The sequence below is a fragment of the Acartia tonsa genome, chromosome 5 (assembly GCF_053477335.1).
Source record: "Acartia tonsa isolate MP-2025a chromosome 5, ASM5347733v1, whole genome shotgun sequence".
NCBI classification, from domain to species: Eukaryota; Metazoa; Arthropoda; class Copepoda; order Calanoida; family Acartiidae; genus Acartia; species Acartia tonsa.
In genome coordinates, this window is record NC_137264.1 from 36,302,284 (window position 1) to 36,323,425 (window position 21,142).

At 38.9% G+C, this 21,142-nt stretch overlaps 1 protein-coding gene across 1 annotated transcript; it reads right to left on the reverse strand.

The window, feature by feature from the left end:
* Window positions 1–17,706: 17,706 nt before the first annotated feature.
* On the reverse strand, window positions 17,707–20,221 carry LOC145319412 (uncharacterized). The gene is made up of 3 exons (XM_080161537.1): window positions 19,902–20,221; window positions 19,140–19,188; window positions 17,707–17,869 (listed from the first exon to the last, which is right to left on the reverse strand). Exons 1-3 carry the CDS (start codon window positions 20,064–20,066, stop codon window positions 17,712–17,714), a joined length of 372 nt encoding a protein of 123 aa, XP_080017663.1. The 5' UTR covers window positions 20,067–20,221; the 3' UTR covers window positions 17,707–17,711.
* Between the last annotated feature and the right edge of the window lie 921 nt (window positions 20,222–21,142).

Here is a 21,142-nt window from a genome sequence, read left to right on the forward strand (position 1 = left end):
TACTTAGAGCAATCTGTGGCCGCGCTTGTAATTGTTGATCTATACCCTATGGTGGATTTTACCAAGGGTGGGTTTAGTTTAAACAGGGGTTGATTTATCAAACTATACTGTTGTTAGCCTTGGACAATAATCTAGGTTAAACTAAGAATTATACTGCAACAGAAATTTCCACAAATTAATAAAGATAGTAACATCAATATAAGATGGGGAAAAGGGGGAGGGTTAAGAAATTTAAATCTTGCTTAAGGTTCTTTATTTTATACTTCTATGTTGATAAGAATTTTATGAGTAAACAGATCTATGATTGCTTACGGAAATTTTAAAGATATTTAAGAACAATGTTTGATATAATGTTTGGTATATTTTGGTTATTTAGAAACAACGCATGTTACATTTGAAAGTCAAAATAATAAATATTTTTAAAAGTAATTTATGGCAATTGAAAGAATATATTGATAAAAATTTTGTCAAAGATAAAAGTATTCAACATTTTAGTTAATTTAATCATCAACCATTTATATTATTTAGTTTCTAAGCCGCCAATAAATAAGAAGGTTACAGTCCTACGCAGGAAAAAGGGTGTGGGAGCATTGGACTAAAATTATAATAGTCCTCAAAGTTTTATCAATACCTTCTGTATTTTTCGTTAGCATAAAACTCTTAAAACTTTTATTCAATAGTGATAGGGGTTACAAACTAACAATGTTCAAACTTTTCTACCAATAATTTTAACTTCATAAACTGTAGATTTGTTTATTATAATTAGGAGTGTACTCCAATTTATATTTTATTTAAATATCTGTTTACATCATACCTACACAAACATACATACGGAGTTTATGCCCTTTTTATATAGTAGCCGAGCTACCTACATTGACGAATAATTGTATCAGTATAAATGTATAATCTAAACATCTACCTGTTCCAAGTGGTTTTGACCCTTTTCGTCTGCATGCAAATTGATGAACCTAGTAATAGTGTCTAATTTTTTATCTTTGTGATCAAAAATCGAAGGATGAGAGGGGAGGTGGGAAAGGAAACCCCTAAAAAAGAGATGGATTTTTGTTACGTCACAAAGATAAAAAGTTAGACACTATTACTAGGTTCAAATTGATTTATGTTCTTTTGTAGGGACTTAACTTTGTTCATATGTCCGACGCTTTGAAATAAGGAACCTCGCCCTGTGGGCAGAGTTACATATAGCTCATGCCCCCTCTATTCTTTTACTTTAATCTTTCACGGATGACAGACATGACATATGGGCAAAAAGGTGTAGAGTAGCTGCGCTATCAAAAATCTTAGAAATTGTGTTAGATACTAGCTTTGCGCAATTTTGTAAGTAAAAACAAAAATTGATAAGGTGCATTTTAATGCACTGATGGACAGCTTTGTTTATTTGGGTATTTTCCATGCGCGCCAACACAAACACACATGTATGTATATAACACACAAATACACGCCTAGCATATGGAGGAAAATAGAAGTGTTTGTATATCCGTGTGTTTGTGGAAATACTATTTTATATTTTGCTTGGAGTAAAGCTTTTCTGTGATTGTTTCTAATAACAGCAGAGAAATTAAAGCAAAAGATGATAAAATTGAAAATAATATTACAGATTCAGCTATGGACTGTCGAAAAGTGTATGACTTTACGTTAGGATATACCCCACTTACACTAGTAAAATATAGGTTTTTTAGCCAAAAAGATGAATACTCTGGAAATTCGAACAGCTATCATTTATTTATAATATATAGAGAGAACCACGTCTTTATTCAAATCATAAGTGCATGGCCTAATTTTTTTTTCTTATTTTATAATAAAACCCTCTATTTTCCTTAGATCTAACATCATTTCAACAAGTTTTATTCATTTATTTTGTATGAAGTTCTTTTAAATCCACAATAATATTTGGTTTTTGTATAGAAATACATTAATTAACTAAGATGGCATTCAAAATTTAAAATAAATGTCAAAGTATATAAAGATTTTAAAAAAAATTATTATAGCAATTCAGATTCTCATACTGGAATAGGTCACTATGACGAACGAACATTAACACTTATAGAATAATCATAGTATATGTAAATGTTCTAAATGTCAAAACAAAATTGGAGTAAATTTGTTGAAAAACTGAGTACGGACATTCTTGTAACGATTGTACAGTTGCTACGTTTTCTAAATCATAAATACTTAACTACTACAGGAATCACCGTGCAAAGTTTAAAATCAATAAGACAATTCTAACATGCCCAAGTTAACGGAAAAAACTATCCGGACGGACGAACGGACCGACACTATTTTTAGAAAAGTTTAGCTTTTAATAGACACATCACTTTAAATTTATAATTCATAATTTAAAATATGTTTATAAATATGTTTTACAAGTATTACAAAGACCTGTTTGTTCCTTCATTTGTACCAGATTTACAATAACGAATAACGAATAACGTTTCATTTTTCTCTGTATCTTAGCAATTCTTGCCTTTTCTTTCACAAGCAACACAAATTATTTTGGATCTTTTAAATAATCTATTGCAAAACATGGCATGTTTGTTATTTAAGAAACAATCACACTAAGAAAGGATTTTATCACTAAAAAGCTTCACGGATTTTTCATTTTTTAACTTGCGGATTTTTTAAAAAGAATTTTATAGTTTAAAAACATAATTTTACAGCTTTTTTTCAAGAAAAAATACACCCAAGTTCAAATGCAATTTATTCTTTAGGCCATGCACTTTAGGCCATGCACTTTAAATAAAAACGTGGGGCTCTCTATATAGGTATAAATAAATGATATCTGGTCGAATTTCTAGAGTATTCATCTTTTTGGCTAAAAAACCTATATTTTACTAGTGCTTATAGAGTAGTTATTCTGATTAAATTAATGGAATGATTTTATTTATTTTATTTTTAATTCACCATTACAAGACATGTTCTTTTCTGGAAAGTTCAATTTCAGATATTTATACCAAAACAAAATCTTGGTAAATAAAATCGTTTATATATAGTAGTAAAGTTTGTCTGTTAAGATCTCTTTAACCACAGCAAATATTGAGTTCTACATTTTAGGAATCCTTCCCCAAGGATTTATGATAGTTTTAAGCTATTTTATCTTGATATTTAAGTCTAGGGTTGGTTTTTGGCAATTTTCACAAACCTCCCTCCCCTAGTTCTAGTGACAAAGCCGCTAGTATTAATAATATGGGTACCGCCATCCTTGTTCAAAAGTTATCTATTAAAAATTGTATAAAGTAAAACTTGTAAAAAATGGGTCAGTGTATTTTTTTTATGGGAAAAATTACAGAAAGTCCACTTTGACCCCAAAGAAAAAGTCTTGCTAATGATAACGATATTTGGAAAAATTTAAATATATATTTTTATTTCCTGACAATAAGGAAAATCAATTTTATTTATGAATTAAAATTTAGTTTCAAATATATTTTGCATAAAAAAAAACAATAGTACCAACGAATATTAAAACTTGTAGAGTGTCCGAATTGAAAAAGCAGAATATTAATGCATCTGTCTAAACAAAATTGCAATTAAATTTGTTGGAAAATTTCTTAATTACAGGATACTGTTTAAGTACATACTTACATTTTTAGGACTTGATTATTGAAATACTTCGCTTATGACATTGTACTTTGTGGTAATAGGAATCAGTATTCCAATAATCAGATAAACATTATAAATATAACCTACAAAAATTTGTTGCAAAAAAAATAAAAAAAGTTATCATTTTTTAGATGGACGTACGGACTTTCTGGTAACGAATAATAAGTTGCTACGCTTCCTAAATCATACCTAATTGTTATAGGAATCACCATGCAAAGTTTGAAATCGATAGGACAATTCTAACCTGTTTAAGTTAACTAAAAGAGCTAACTGTCCGTGGCGAATTGACGGACCTTCATCATAGAAAAGCTTCGCTCAAAAAAAATAAAACGAGATATAAATTAAAATCTATTAGTAAAATCGAGCAATTTAAAGTCCAATCATTGTATGGTATGAACAAAACCATCGAGATGCTTAAAGTAAATAACAGACCACCAACAAGAGTAGTTTTGCTACTAGAAATGCGTATTTACTCGTAAAACAATTAATATCAAAATTTAAATATGTGCTGATACTGCTTTGTAAATTGTTTACTAATTAATTTACGCAATTTACATAATATCAACATGAAATCATGAAGCTAGCATTTATTTAAATATAGTTTAGTAAACAAGGATTCAAACAATCATACCGGATTCATTATCATCTTATTCTAAAAATAAAGATCTGTGGTATATTTAGGAAAGTATTTTTTTTTGCTAGACTATGAACCTTTAACATCAATGTACATAATTTTCCAGAAAATAATTTTGTATCTTATCTTGAATCATGATGGATGATACAATGGATGAAAATTGATGTACATCCCAAATGATTATGACAAAACCAACCTTTCTATAGATAAAAACAATTGGTAGAAAAACACTTCGAGTTTTGAGTCAACCAATCAAAATTAATTAAACGAATCCAAACTTAACAGAGGGAAGCTAAGGTTTGTTGAACACGTTATGCTTGATAAAAATCATATCATATCACTTACAGACATTAAAAGCTCTGATATCCCGTAGTAGATAAAAAAAAACTCATTCATGAATTTAAATTGAATTTGCGATTTTACATGCTGTTATCAGCAGTTCAAAATTCATTATTATAGTAATCAAGGGCTGCTATTCAGCCAATTAATTCCATTTGAAATTGCCGAAAATTGAATATTTTGTTGGCGTAAAGTTGGAGTAAAACTTGTTTTTTGGTGTAACTGATAGGGGAGTGGATAAAAAGGGGAGAGAAAAAAAGGTTGTTGATGGGAAATTTTCACTTAGCATTGGTTGTCAGTATCACATTCCCTTTTCCCTGAAAATAGGTCATATGTAAATCTATTTGCCTTAAAATGAAATAATGAATATTAGTGTTTTAAGATTTTGAAATGTTAAATAAAGTCCATTGTGATTTTCGCCTATTGTTTTTTTGCTTTTATTTTACATGAGGATAAGTATAAAATCATAGAATAAGTGTTCTTACTTTACATAGTGTGTAAAACATACATAAACTAAAGGCTACGCCCCTAGCATATAGGGGTTCTGTATTCGAAGGGGTAGAGAGGGGGCAAGAAAGTAGCTGAAACCATTATAAGCCTTAATACTATCACAGGACCTATATAAAGATTACCTGAAATAGAAAACCAAATTGTTTTAGTAGTTATCGAGATCTTGAGCTTCAGACAAAAAACCTTACTACTTTATAAAAATAGGATAATCTTGGTTTCAGATGATTTTGACTAATCATCATTTCTTCTAACCCCGGCAACAAAACAAAACTGATTGGTTAACAATCGAAGTGCATTTTTCCTTAATGTACCCTGGTTCCAGTTTTATTCATGGAAAGCACCCCGATAAGTATTTGAATTTTTTGTTCTTAAATAATAGCTCGTTTAATAATATTGATTATACAGCCCTATATAACACAATCAATTTTTAATGCCAGTAGCAAAGCTACTCTATATATAACACAAGATAATCTTTTGATTCTGTTTATCATAATTAATCTGAGATTTAAGATAGATGTGTTCTTGATGTCTTTTTGTGAAGAATCTTATTCCAATGATTATTTTCCCAATGCCTCAAATTGTCGAACAGTCCAAAGACAACCCAATAAAGGACTGTTGATCATTCACCTTCATTGGGAAAACTTAGTTTTTGCATTTTTAAATAGAAAAAATCCACTGGCAATAATATTCTTATAATTAAACTGTTTTAAATCATTTTGATTTTAAATTTAGCTTCGAAAAAATGTATTTTTTTCCTGTGTTAATTAGAATAAATATATGTTTTTAAATTTTTATTTACTATTCGTTTTCCTTATTGTAAATAGGTCTAAATTTACCGTCTGAATTGCATTTAATTAGTTCCTTCTCCCCTAGCATGCCCACGTGTAGTTCTTATATTTTATTTTAGGGGAGCAGGGTATTTTTTTACTGTGTTTTATCTTTTAAAGGGCGTGCATGACACCCACTCCTACTCTCCTATTCAAAATAAAGCCTGCTTTGGACCAATATCAAAAAAAAATTCTGAAAAACAAGGCTGACAAAATCCATTAAAGCAAAGCTCTGAAACGCTAGAACAAACGAATATTAACTGTCATAACTGAGTCTGAATATTAAGAATATAAATGTATAAGTCGAAACATAATTGTATGTAAATTTATTGCAAACTGCTTAAATACAGGATAATGTTTAAGGACATACTTACATGTTTAGAGTTTGATTATCGAGTTGATTCGCTTATAACATTGTACTTTGTTGTCCTAGGAATGAGTACTCCAAGAATTAGATCATTAGGTTAATTATATAACATAAAAATTTGTTGTTAAAAAGTGAAGAATAAACATGTTAGAAATGGACCAACTGACATTCTGGTAATGTTTATAGATTTGCTACGCCTCCTAGATCGTGTTTATACTACAGGAATCACCATGCAAAGTTTGAAATCGATAGGCCTTACAATTCTAATATGCCTAGATTAACAGAAAAAAAAGCTTCCCGTTCCGGACAGACGGAACGATCCTAATTATAGAAAAGCTTCGCTTTTAGTAATGGAACGATAGGTCTTTTATCTATAATTTTTGCACAATGCCCCATGAGGCTCAGGATGAAGCCTTCAGTTTTTATTATGTCGTAATGACCCAATTTTATTCCAAGCTAATAAAAAGTTGCCCGACATTTAAAAATATGCGTTTATTTTTTAAACGCACATCGTGTTCCAAAAATCTCTGCTTCATTCATTTTGTTTATATTACGCATTTTATTTGCGTTTTAAAAAAATATAATTTGTTTCTTATATATAATACAAATTAATTATGAAAATGAAAAAAATAATCATGTATAATAAAATTAGTGATTATTTTAGCTCATATTTGTATCTAAAGTGAATTTAACCATAATAAATTTATTTTTTTCGTGTTATGGACATAAACAACCTTGCTAAATACTACAAGCGTGTTTTTGATGATATTGGTCATTTTTATGAATGGTTTGGGTGGGTGGTGCCTCTCACTATCGTGGTACGCAGACGTAAAAATTACGTCGTAATTCTTAACTACGTTCGTTTTTCTGGGCTAGATTACAAAATTAGGTTTTGTACACTCTACTTGCAAAAGATAATCTTGATTGATTTTTACCAGGCAATATAGCTGTGCTTTTTAATTTTAGATTCACCCAATAAAAAATTCTAATAATTCATGCTTACAAATGACAAATTTTTACATTTATTCTATAAATTTGCTCAAATTATGTTTTTTTGGTTTCTATAACATATACTTTTAATTGAATTAAGTCATAATTTTTTTTACAATGGTTTAAGTCGACTACCAAATATTTAATAGCTGACGTATTATAAAAGGGATTTAGAATACAATACATGGATATTATTAGAGATTCTTGCATACCTTGAGGAGATATTTCTCTCAGCTGGCTAATATGTATGACGATAAGGGGATGGACGGCCTTTACACATTATCCCTATCCCTCCCCTGACTATAGAGGAACACATTGACCAATATCAGAGGACTTCATTAGCAACCTAAATTGACAAGAAAAAAATCCCCTATCACAATGTTCATCCACGTAGTTTATACTTACACATAAAAACTAATTTGCCTGATTTTGTTTCAAGCAAATTACATCAACATTTTAAAGTTTTTAAAAAATCCACAAACCTCGAACCAAATAAAGTCAACCATTCTTATTGAAAAGTAACTGCATATTTGTCTGTCTGTACTGAAGGATCTCGCTAATCGCTGAACCAATATGGTACTCCTTTACAGGGTACCTTCTCATAGTAAGCTATAGAAAGTAGTAAGGTTTTATTTTTTTGTCCTTGAATATCGCATTAACCGCTGAACCGATCTAGTTTTCCATTTTAGGAACCTTCGCTTACTTCCCAGGAAATCTTTAATTTTAATATTCTAATATTTAGACTTGGGATGGTTTAATGCTATTTTTAAAATGATTAAAAAAATAGAAAATAAAAGCACATTTATTGCAATTAAATAAAATATATTTGACAAATTCTGGTAAGCCGAGCGTTCTCGGCCCACGGGGTAACGAGTTCGGATTCAACGAGCCCTAGCCTTTAAGTATTCTACCAAACAAACAAGCAGGATTCAATCATACAGAAATTATATATTTAAACTGAATAATATTTACAAGTTATGTTTACTATATATATACAACAAAATATAACAATGGTTAGGTTTGAAGGGGGTGTGGGGCGCTAGGGCTTAGCGCCCGACGGTAGACAGGCTGTGGGGACAACGGTGGTAAAAGGGGAGGCAGTGCCTCCCGATTATATAAGCGCATGAGGGACTCGTGATAGTTGCATGTTCAAGTCCCCTCCCCACATTTAGGCAAGCTAGTTTGACCGCTGGGTGCGGGGTTAACAGCGGTCATGAGATGGATAGTGATATAATAGGATTAGTGCGGGGGGTTTGTTATCATAAGTCACAGCGAAGCAACTCTGTAAACGGCCTGTCCGTCTGGGTGTCGTATTACCACAACCTCCCCTTCAAGGGTTGCGTGGCTCCTGAGCCACCAGGCCTTGAACCTGGGGATACGACAGCCGGCTCATGCGCCGGACAGGCAGTTCTTGGGGCACAGCTCGATGGAGGACAGCTCGGGCTACACAGGCTCCCTGGGACACTCGTTGCTCGGTCTGACTGTGGTTGGTGATCAGCATTGTCAGCTCCTGGTTGGCTTCTAGGCGTGGGTTGGCAACGGCCAGGCCTCGCCGCTGGAAATTTTGCCTCGTCTGCAGGATCAGTTCTGTCGCGGCTGGTAGCTGGACACGGAGGCCTAGGCAGACTCTGGTGGTTCCTAAGGGTGGAATGGTGATGGCAAAGGGCGCATAGAATTCCATGGGGGCGCCTGCTTGATTCAGGTTGCTTGGCCTCCTAGCTCCTACCCGGATGGGGATGGCTGTCATCAGCAGGGGGCACATGGCTTCTTCTTCTTCTTCTGGGGCGGCCTCTTCCATCGCAGTGGCTGGCTCTTCTCCTGCAGGCTCGCTGCTGGCTGGCAGGTTCTCCATGTCTGCGTCAGGGTTCCAGATGGCATCTCTGAGTGGCTCTGGAGCGGGCGGCGGCGGCGGTGGTTCGTTGGGCTGCTCCTGCAGGTTTTCCTCCACTGGGTCACGATCTTGGCCGCTAGGCTGTGGGGCGGCTGCGGCTGGCTGGTGCACTGGGAACTCTCCTGGGTTGCTAGCTGCGGGCGCCGCCGCTCCAACTGGCAGCTCGGTGGCATCCTCGTCGCCGTCCACGTCAACTTGGATGTCTTCTGGGATCTGGTGGGCAGTCACATCTCCAGTGTATTTGCGCAGTCGGCCTACATGCGCGGTAACTTCTGAGATCCTGGCTACTGGAGAGGCAGGTTTAATGACATAATGGACTTCTGTAGCTTTCCTCACTACTTTCCAGGGGCCAGTCCATCTCTTGGTAATCTTGGCTGCCTTCCCTGGCACCAGGCGGGGGGCCAGGTACCAGACCAAGTCTCCAACCTCATACTTGGCCGTGCCTTCGTAAGCTGCCGCGCTCCTCCTGATGGCTCCCTCCTCCTTCTGCTGGATGGCATCATAAACTGCATAGTAGCGCTGCAACAGAGCTTGGACGTTGGCTGGAACTGAAGCATATTCGGTCTCTGGCAGCCGTAGCACCATGTCCACCGGAAGTTTGGCCTCTCTCCCAAAGAAGGCCAGGAACGGGGTCACACCAGTGGATCTGCAGGCCTTGGTGTTGTAGGCAAAGGCGATGGCAGGCAGGTGTGGCTCCCAGTTGTTATCGTCTCTGTCTAGGAACAGGCGCATGCCTGTGTTGAGCGTCCTATGAAACCTCTCCACTCGGTTGGACTGCGGGTTGTAGGGTGGTGGATGTGTCAGGCCAATCTCGAGCCGGGAGGCCAGTTCCTGGAATACCTGGCCGGTAAATTCCATTCCATTGTCGGAATGGATCTTCAGGGGGCATCCGAACGTGGCCAGGTGGCGGTGCAACAGGGCTTCAGCCACCGTGAGGGTGCGCTTGTTGGGGATGGCGTAGAGGCTGACAAACCGGCTGAATCCATCTTGGCACGTGGATCCCCTGCTTCAGCCTCTCCTTGGTAACTTTCTGGACACACTCAGGGCAGGTTTGTACCATCAGGCGGACGTCACGGGCCAGGTTGGGCCACCAGAAGTGCATGGCAACGCGGGCGATAGTTGCGTCCATCCCAAAGTGCCCAGCCATGGGGGTCCCATGGGCTAGAAAGAACGCGTCCTGCTGGAGGGCCGAAGGCAGCAGGTATCTTGTCCTCTCTCCTGCCAGAGTCTGGTCAGTGGTGGTGAGGCAGCCGTGCTCGTCAAGCCCCAGGGCTGGGAAGCGGCTGGCGTACTGCTGCTCGTCTCGTTCCTTGCCACGCAGCTCAGCCTTGGTTGGGGCCTTGCCATCAGCCACCCATTGGCGGACACGGAGCAGGAGGGGGTCCTGTGTCTGGGCTTCCAATACTCTAGCTGAATCCAGTCGGGCGGCAGGAGGCCGGCTAGCTGCGGCCTCCCCTAGCTGGCCAAGGTTGTGGATATACTCAGCCTGCTCTGCTAATTCTTCGGCGCTAGCCGTTGGCATGTTGGCATCTTCCCGGCGGCTGAGGGCGTCGGCGTTGGTATTCTGGGTGCCAGGCCTGTGGCAGACGATAAAGTCTAAGGCCGCTAGCTCCTCCTGCCAGCGGGCCACCATCCCTGTGGATGTGTTCAGTGATTTCATCTGTAGCAGGGCAGAGGAATCAGTGTTGATCTGGAAGCTGCGGTAGGACAAGATGCCGTGGAATTTTCGGATCCCATAGATAATGGCGGCCATCTCTCCCTTCCAGGACGGGTAGCGCGTCTCAGGGTCGGTTGTCTTGCGCCCCACGGCGGCAATCAGCCTCTCCTTGCCCTCCTGGCATTGACTCAGTATGGCAGAGATGGCGCGGCTGCTGAAATCTGTGGTGAGCTGGAACACTGCTGGTAAATCAAACCTGGGCGGCGCTCGGATGGGGGCCTGGCGGAACTTGTCCTTGAGTTGCAGCAGCTGGGCTTCCATCTCAGGCGTCCAGGTTAGGGCCTTGGCCGTCTTCTGCCGATTCATCTCGTAGGTGAGGTCTGCATACTCTGGGATGAACAGGCGGTAGTATCCAAAGAAGCCCAGCAACGCCAGCAAATCCTTGGGGGTGCTAGGGGCTGGCCAGTCCAAGATGCGGTCAATATAGTCCTCTTGCATGGCTATCCCCTCACGGCTGAGGGTGTGTCCCAGATAATCCACCTTGGATCGGAACAACTTGGTCTTGGCTGGCTTGAGGCGGATCCCTCCCCTACGGTGGGCTTCCAAGACCTCTCGGAGCCGGGCCAGGTGGGCCCAGGTATCCTGATGGAAGGTCAGGACGTCGTCAAGGTATGACTGGAGGTTGGCTGTGCCTAGTGGATTTAGGACCCCTGCAATAAACCTGGAATAGACAGACGGTGCCGTCGCCAGGCCAAAGGGCATCCTTTTCCATTGATACAGGCCCCTGGGGGTGGTGAAGGCGGTGCAGGGCCGGCTATCCTCAGACACACGGATGGTGTAGTATGCGGCCACCGCGTCTAAAGCACTGTAGACACGGTGCCCGCCCGCTCGTTCCACCAACTGCTGGATCCTAGGCAGGGGGTAGCTGTCCAGCTCCAGACACTTGTTGAGGGCTCTGTAGTCGACGGCCCAGCGGGTGCTCCCGTCCTTCTTCTTGATGGGCACCAGGGGGCTGCTCCAGGCGGAGTCCGACGGCTCTATAACTCCTTCCTGTAGCCAGGTGTCCAGTTGTTTCTCCAGTTCAGCCTCTTGCCGCGGGTTCAGATCCCTAAATCTCTGGCGGATCGGCTGGGTCCCTGGCTTGAGGCGCAGCTGCAACTCAACCACATCTGTGCAGCCGGGGGTAGAATTGGAGAAGACGTCCCTGTACTCTGACAACGTAGTCCAGACCTCCTTCTTGAGCAAGGGGTCCTTGCGTAGGAACTCATTGTCTTCCATCTCCAGGGCCTCCCACAACTCCTGCATGTCTATAGGCTCAGCAGGTTCTTGGAACGAGTGGAGACGTGGGGGAGGCGTATCAGAGACCTCTAAAATGTCAGGTTTGACCAGCTCCCCTGCCACTGGGAGGCCAGCATCCAGCAAGAGGGGCACCTCTCCCTCATTGACCACCAGTACTCTAAACACAGTGGCAGAGCCAGGCCTGTGGGCATACAGGCCCTCTGGAATAACAAGGTCCTCCCCAAACCTCTGTTCTGGGGCAGCTAGTTGAATGGCATCCTTGGTGCGATGGCCTACTAGCTCAACAGGGACCGCCATAACCCCGCGGCCAGGCAGGACCACCCGCTTGGCTGTGCGGAGCTGGGGTGGTTGACCGTCAGTTGGAGTGACAGCGCTTAGCCTATACGTGGCTGGTGCGGGGTCAGCCTTGGCTCTGGGACCCACCGGCCGCGACTTGACGGGCTCGGCTTCTGGAGGGGCTGACGTGTCGGAGCCAGGCGGGGCTCCGGGGGCGTCCGGCCACGATTTGACGGGCTCGGCGCTGGGAGAGGCAAAAGTGCTGGGTCCAGCTTTGGCTCCGTGGGCGTCCGGCCGCGACTTGACGGGCACGGTGCCGGGAGAGGCTGGGGCCTGAGAGTTGAGTGTGGCTCCGGGTACATCAGACCGCGACTTGACGGGTCTGGACTCGGGCTTGGCTGGTGGACTGGCTGGAGGTCCCAGGTAGAGGGGGCCAGGTGGACACGGCTGGCCGTTGATAAAAATGTCGGCGGAGAAGATTGGTTCTGGAGGGCTGGCAATCTCAGGAAACGTTGTTGGCAGGCTCTCCCTTGGCACCTTGGGCACTGGGGGCAACCCCATGGCTAGCAGGTTAGCTCCCTTGTGTGCGTTGAGCTCAGCGTCCACCCAGTGTGTGCCTTTCTCAACCACACGCGGCTGCTCAGGCAGGGGGCCTGGCAGGGGCCCCTCATAGCTTAGCTCTCTCTCGGCTGTCTCCCGGTCAATGGGGACGCCACGGAGTGGGATAAACTCCCCACGCACCCACAAGCAAGGTGGTTGCATGTCGAAACAGAGCCTAGTTCCGAACTCCTTGAGAAAATACCCTCCTAGGTTCAGAGGGTGTGAGAGATTCCGGACCACAGTCACGTGGTATAGATGGAGTATAAGAGTGTGTGAAACTGCCATATATAACTCTTTTAATTTTCCGATTACCTGGAGGGGCTGGCCTTCCTCATTAGCAGTCAGGATCTGGGTGTTGTCCGGAATCAACATGCGTTGCACGCCCATCGCGTGCATGAGATGCTCAGAAATTACAGCAGACCCTGGTACACGGTTGCCAGAATCAATCATGGCATCAACCTGTACATGCTGGGCAGGGTCAGGAGTAGGAAACCTCACCCTGACATGGCAGGGGAAGTGGAGGTCCTGCCCTTGAGACAAGGGGGCCTCTCGTTCGGCTGGGGTTGGCAGAAACTTTGGTGGTGGCCGCACCGCAGCTATGGTGGTATCGCTTACCATGGTGGCTTAGACTGTAGCTTCGAATCACTAGAGCTTATTAATTATCACTTGGTCAACAATTTTATATTTATTTTTATCACTTGGTTGACATTTATACACACTGATGTGTTGTTATCACTAGGAGCTCTAGGTGTGATTCTGGAAGCACTGGCAGCAGGGAATGTCCGTCCTGCAAGGTTCAGAGGGGTGACGGCGGTAGGGAATGACCCGTCCTACAGCGTCGCTGGTTCGAATCCCGACAAATGGCGGCAGGGAATGGCCCGTCCTGCAGCGCCTCGGGTTCGAATCCTGGGAGGCAGCGGCAGGGAATGTCCCGTCCTGCCGTGCCTGTGGCTCAAAATCTGCTATCCGCAGTGGTAGGGCTTACTTGTGTGCTGAAGCTTCGCAGCCACACATTGCCTTCTTAGGGAGACCAGCACACAGCTGTCTGTCTCGTAGGTTTGGCCTGGGTGTCCTGGGGCTTGTCCCAGCTACACTTGCCAATTTAGACTCAGTTCTGTAGCCGTCTGAGCTAAATTATCCGATTGCCGTGGCTGCGCACCTAGCGCTACTCCTACACGACACGGAAAAAGCGTCTTAACTGGTGCTTTTAGCAGGCTAAATCTGCTTGCTGTAGGCCAGGGGCCCACATATTGCGTTCAAAATGATGGAAATTCGACCTAAAAAGGCCGTCTCACGGGTCAGTTGGCGGCTGATTGTCCCCTTACTTGCCAAAGGGTCCAATCAGAGGTAGAATAGGCTAGTTTCTGTAAGGCTCGATTGAAACACGCTGACACCAAGTTCTGGTAAGCCGAGCGTTCTCGGCCCACGGGGTAACGAGTTCGGATTCAACGAGCCCTAGCCTTTAAGTATTCTACCAAACAAACAAGCAGGATTCAATCATACAGAAATTATATATTTAAACTGAATAATATTTACAAGTTATGTGTACTATATATATACAACAAAATATAACAATGGTTAGGTTTGAAGGGGGTGTGGGGCGCTAGGGCTTAGCGCCCGACGGTAGACAGGCTGTGGGGACAACGGTGGTAAAAGGGGAGGCAGTGCCTCCCGATTATATAAGCGCATGAGGGACTCGTGATAGTTGCATGTTCAAGTCCCCTCCCCACATTTAGGCAAGCTAGTTTGACCGCTGGGTGCGGGGTTAACAGCGGTCATGAGATGGATAGTGATATAATAGGATTAGTGCGGGGGGTTTGTTATCATAAGTCACAGCGAAGCAACTCTGTAAACGGCCTGTCCGTCTGGGTGTCGTATTACCACAAAATAAAGATCTGACAATTTTATCTAAATTATTTGGAATATGTTTCATTAAAAAATTACATCAATCTACAAGAATTTACAGTGGTTTGCCTCAAAGTGCCTGTTTGAGCATAGAGAACCTCCACTATATTAATTAATGTTAGGTTTAATGGGGTATGGGGTAACCCAAGGGGTTAGGACACCGCAGGTATAGGCCCCGCTAGGTTATGTCCCCCCCCCCCCTTTTAAAATTCTATTTGAATAAGAGGGATTTATCCTCGCTAGTCACTGTGAGGGAAGGCACCGAATTAAAAAAATACCCTATTTGATTTTAAAGTAAAATTAAATTTGTTGCAAAGTTTTCCTACAAGATTCATGTTCAAGTAAGTCTATTGTTTCGTAGGTTGGTAATGCACATGATTACTTTTAAAAATGTACAAATGTAGATTCTTACATTTATATGTTTAATAAGAAAAAGAGAGGGTATGAGGTTAATTTAAGTTTAAGTAGATTTACTTTAATCAATTGTTGAAAAGGGTTCGCTTCTAACTGTTTTTACCAGGGTTCGGAAGCCGCGCGTAAGCCGCGTGTAAGCCTCAGTGAAATCTTCATTTTATCACTATAAAATTCAGCTGGATGTATAAAACTGCTCTTTAGCAGACAATCCTTCTTTCTGAAATTTCTTTTTCTGCTCACAAGCAGGTTTAAAACTGAGGCTTATGCGCGGCTGAGGCGCGGCTTCCGAACCCTGGTTTTTACGAAAGAAAAAATATATATGATATACAGCATGACCCTCAAAAAGTATTTTTAAGCATCTGCAGCCCTTATTTCTCAATGAATTATTAAAAAATGCATATGTCCTTGTTCTCCATAGTATTCCACGTAAGTAGATATAAAAATATTTTTTTTACCTCCATTAACACCGGAGATTTTTAGAGCTAAAGTTTTGAAAAAGTGACTGAGAAAAAGTATTTTTTTTTGTTTCTCTTATTTTTTGGATGGTTATATTATGTTTTTCTGGCAACTGAATAATGAGACACAAAGAAAAACAAGTTAACTAAATATTTCTTTTTTATTCCACCAAAAAATATAAATTTTTAATGGCAAAAAATACTACTGAATGAATTGATTATTTGCAAATTTTAGGTTATTTATTAACCCTTATTTATAGAAAAGGATTAATTATGACAGTTGCTCCGCCTACTTTTCTGACATCTCAATTATTTAATAGGGGTTAAATTAAGCTTTTCAGACTAAAAAATCATTATGTTTATTTTTATTTTCTTTATAACTTTTTTGTTATTAAAGTTAGGATTGTGAAACAAAAACAATTTTCCTGCAATATTCATAGAGATTTATTTGTTTTTTTAATCTTAAACAATTTTGCCTAATAAGTAAATTTTTCAAAATATCATTAAACTAAAAAGACTCAAAAAATATGTGTAAAAAAATGCTTTTTACTCAAAAACTAAATTTTTTATTTCATTTTTGTATAAAGTTTCTGCTAGTGACAAAAATAAAAGGATTTCTAGCTTAATTTTGCTAAAAAAGTCGTTTCATGTTAAAAGTTACTTTTTCCTCAGTCACTTTTTCAAAACTTTAGCACTAAAAATCTCCGGTGTTAATGGAGGTAAAAAAAATATTTTTATATCTACTTACGTGGAATACTATAGAGAACAAGGACATATGCATTTTTTAATAATTTATTGAGAAATAAGGGCTGCAGATGCTTAAAAATACTTTTGTGAGGGTCATGCTGTATTATATCTGAAATTTCTTTAGTACGTAATATTTGTCTTTTATAGTGCATAGATTAAGAAATTGAACTAGATATAAACGTACTAACAATATCCATAATAATAGTACAATAGTATAACGTCATTCGTTGAAGTAAAATTTTAGACCTGAAATGTAATTAAAAGTAAAATTATACTTGAAAATTATTTTTAGAATTAGCAACAGGAAAAAATTAAGAACCTAGTAATATTGTCTAACTTTTTATCTTTGTGACGTAACAAAAATCGAAGGATGAGAGGGGAGGTGGGAAAGGAAACCCCTAAAAAAGAGATGGATTTTTGTTACGTCACAAAGATAAAAAGTTAGACACTATTACTAGGCACAAAATTAAGAATAGGATTTAATTTTTTTTTGTCTGTTTAAGTTTTGAATAATTACAGATAAAATTACTATCATTGGCTTATCATTGGGCATTTGTTTTGTATGACGTCAATTTTTAAAGGCACTAAAAAGAGCTTCTCAATTTTAAAAATCATGTTCTCTTCAACTGCATTTGGAGGCAAGGCATTGAATTTTAGGCTTGTTTGTAATCAAGGATCAACAGCAGTTAAAAAGCTCCCAAAGAAATGGCGGTTTAGCCGCACTTTATGAATCACTATCTGCATCCCGTTCATCACCATCATCCAGCTGTTCATCCGTAAGGTATCCCAGCCGTTGCGCCGGCGGAAGAACGCCAATCTGGCGTTTATCAAGGATCCTAAGAGCCGCCCTGGAGTGCCCCACACTTTGGAAGGCACTGGTGGCATCGTACCCCATGTACCCATGAAACACATCTTCTCCTCCTGTAGATTATTTATATAATCATTCAATTTATTAACAGCAGAAAGTTTTTTAGAATGAAGCTTGTGATCTCAATAAATACTGAACCAATTTGGTTCTGTATTTAAGGTAACCTTCATATGTTAAGGATATCTGTCTAAACCGAAGGATCTCATTAGCCGCTCAACCGATATGGTTCTCCTTTACAATATAGCTTCTTATAGGTCCATGATGAAAGAAATCGCCTCGAGAAAAAAATGACATCCTCCTTCGAACAATTTTTATACTTACAGAGTAGCAACTCTATCAGCAAATTGAATGAAATATATTCCTGGATGATGTATAATATAATCAGTAATATCATAAACTTTATCAAAGATAACAACCCAGGCATCCTCGAATGTGCTGTGCTGCCACACCTCCTCCAAACTAATCTCTGGTAAATCTAAATAGAAAACTAGGATGTGTTACAAAGCAGCTTATAGTGCCTATAAAAATTACATCGTACAATACAAATGACCAGTGACCAGTATACATTTATATTGAACATTGGTCAAATGTTTACTGGCCTATCATTGGTCATTTGTATTTTATGACGTTATTATTTTGTAGGAACTATAAGCTGCTTCATGTGGTAATGTTGCTGGAGTTTAGCATTCTCCAGAATACAAAGAGATCCAATGGAGCCAGGGCTGAGGTTATGGCTATTGCCCGCACAAATAATTAGAAATAATGTACATGGAGCAACTTACTACAGAAAAAACGCATACAGTACGTATTTTTAAACATTCATATATGCTGCAAGATAAATTTGAGTATTGACTATTTTATTGCGTGCTGGTTTCAGTGAATGGTAAACATGATCTGTTCGTTTAGCCGTTTATCCGCTCGAAGACTTTATAGCTATTAGCTTAAAAAAAAAAACAATCTATTGTAGCAACATTTTACAGTAAATTGTACTAGGTCCAACAAGAAAATTCAATTAAAAGCATAATTTATAAAGAAAAACAGGCATCTACAGACGCTTATCTTTTAATTCTTTGTAAATTGTCAATAAACTGTTTAAATGAGATCGAATAAATTCATTTTCAATGAAAAAAAAATCACGAAACCTTTTAACATTAATAATCTCATTCAAAAGTAATTTCTTTGATACAGCAGAAAGCAGCAATTTTAATGAATATAAATCATTTAATGTTTGTTTTATTTTGATCTTAATTTTTTACGCATTTTATCCTTTTTCATAAGATTGTTTCCAAATTCATAAGAATTTGAAATAGAAATATTAGATCTAGATGGAAAAAATTTAAAAAAGAAAAACTGCAGCAGACATACACATTTGTTTATTTTTTTGTTTTATAGATTAATTCTTGTAATACGAGCGATGAAATTTTGCGACGATATAATTTCTCCAAAGCTAACTTTATCTCGAGAAATTCAACTACTCATACTCATAGATGACATATTATGTATGTTTTGTCATAAGCTTCACATTATACAATTACGCTATAAAATTCTCCCAAGAAAAGCATTATTCTAAGAAATGCGAGTATCAATAGTTATCTCAAAATGCAAATGAAATGAAAAAATAAGTTATAACTGTTCTTTTCTAACAAAATCTGTACACTATCTAACTAATTATATGGCCAGATTGTTCCTCTATTGTTTTCCTATTGGCTGATTTAGATAGCATGTAACTAATCCTGTTCTGTTACCTTTTTTTGGTAGGCGGCTATTTGACTGTTTGGTATATCTATTGTGAATCTAAAAAAACAGGATTTGTTGGTCAGGTGGAAGTAAAAATAAAAATAAAAAAAATTAAAATAAAAATAAAAATAAGCCACATATTAAAAGAGAGAAAGACTGCTTTTTTTTCTTTTTTCAACTAGTTCTGATATTAACGTTTGGGCAAATGTTAGATCAGGTTAATTATAATTAGAGTTGGAGGGCAGGAACACAGTAATAGTGTCTGACTGATTATGGCGTAACAAAAAAAATTAGCCAATGAGAGGCCACTATAAATTTTACCATTGGTCAATAACGGCCTCTCATTGGCTAATTTTTTTTGTTACGTCATAATCAGTCAGACACTATTACTGTGTTCGGAGGGCAGATTAATTTATTCTATTCCTTGCTATGTCACTGTGTTACTATATTAGCGGCTACGCCCCTATAGGTCTTAAGGCGCACATTAGGTGGTGGGAGAATCCGCCCCCCACCAGACTTTCAATTTTACTTTTGAAAAGAAAAAGAAAAAACTAATTTGGGGAGACTTCTTTTGAGAGGGGGATGATTTCTTCTGGCAGGGTTGTGGTACCCTCCTCCAAAAAATTATTATAAACCTTCTAAGTACCTATGAGAAGCTAAACTGTAAAGGTAAACTATATAGGTTCAGCGGTTAGCGATATCCTGCGGTACACACAGACAGAAATCCAGGTCTTTTCACATAAGGAAAATAAATAAGCTTTTCTACATACCTTATCTTTAGAAACTACTGTTGTATCATCTGTATTTATAGAATTCCAATTTTGCCCAACTAAATGTTTTAACTTATCCGTAAAATTGGTAAATATAGAATTTACACAAGTACTAGCGTCATCTATTGGCATGGTGGTTTTATTATTTGGTATATCACAGTTCATTGTTACTATAAACGTATGAATAAATATATTCTAAGCTCTGACAGACAGACGGATGGACGGAGTGATGGTTTATTGTGTATGTGTGTTAATAGTTGTAAGGTTTATTCACCACTGAAAGATCAGGTTACTAACTAATCATTGCATCAACCACATCAAGAAGTTTTTGAATGAGTTAAGCTTCTCTTTAATTTTTTTAAATATTGTCTTTTGTACTTTAATTGTACTTTATTAAGGGCTTTCTAACATTGATTTCTTTCAACTTTTAATCACATTATCTTTGAACAACCAGTAGTTTTAGTGACTAAAGAATGAGAGCTGATCCTAGCCAAAAGCAGCAGCCATCGCAGCTGAGAAAGTAAACAATCTACAGCCGATTTTTTTTTCAATTATCCCCAGCTGTAGTGAGGCAAGCCTCTCCAGCCGATACAAAGCTTTCCTAAAAATTGGCGTCTACTTCCAGGTTTAACATAAGATGGTGATTTCCTTCAAAGTCTAGCAGAGAACCTCTTCCCTCCTATTTAAATAAAATAAAATAAAATGGTTAGGTTAGGTTATGTTGGATACTGAATAGCCCTGCATGGTTAGGGAAACGTAGGAAACGTAGGGTAATATCCACTTGCAGAGTTTAGGCATAGGAAAGAAATTACTTTTAAGATAAGTGTGAGGAGTTTCAATGCTCAATAGAAACTTTGAGGGAAAGCACCCACAAGTGTATTAACTATTCTTAATTTCATAATTCCTTAGATCACAAATATTTTTACAGCAACTTAAAAAAGGATTAAGATTAATTACATATTTTAAGAAGCTATACAACTTTGCATATTGCTAGTTCACATGTAGGTGTTTTGTAAATCAAGTGACAAAAGGGCAACCATTTAATTTTTTGGCCACTATCCAAAATAATAGACATACAACAGTTAGAAATATCAGCAAAATAATAGTAAATTTAGGCACTTTTTGGTCCATAATTTTGGTGATTTGTTTTTATCTATTGTCTAAAATAAAAAATAAGAAAAATACAAAGTTTCTCATAAATAAATCTTCTAATTTTTTTAAAGACTTTATGAAATTTTTAT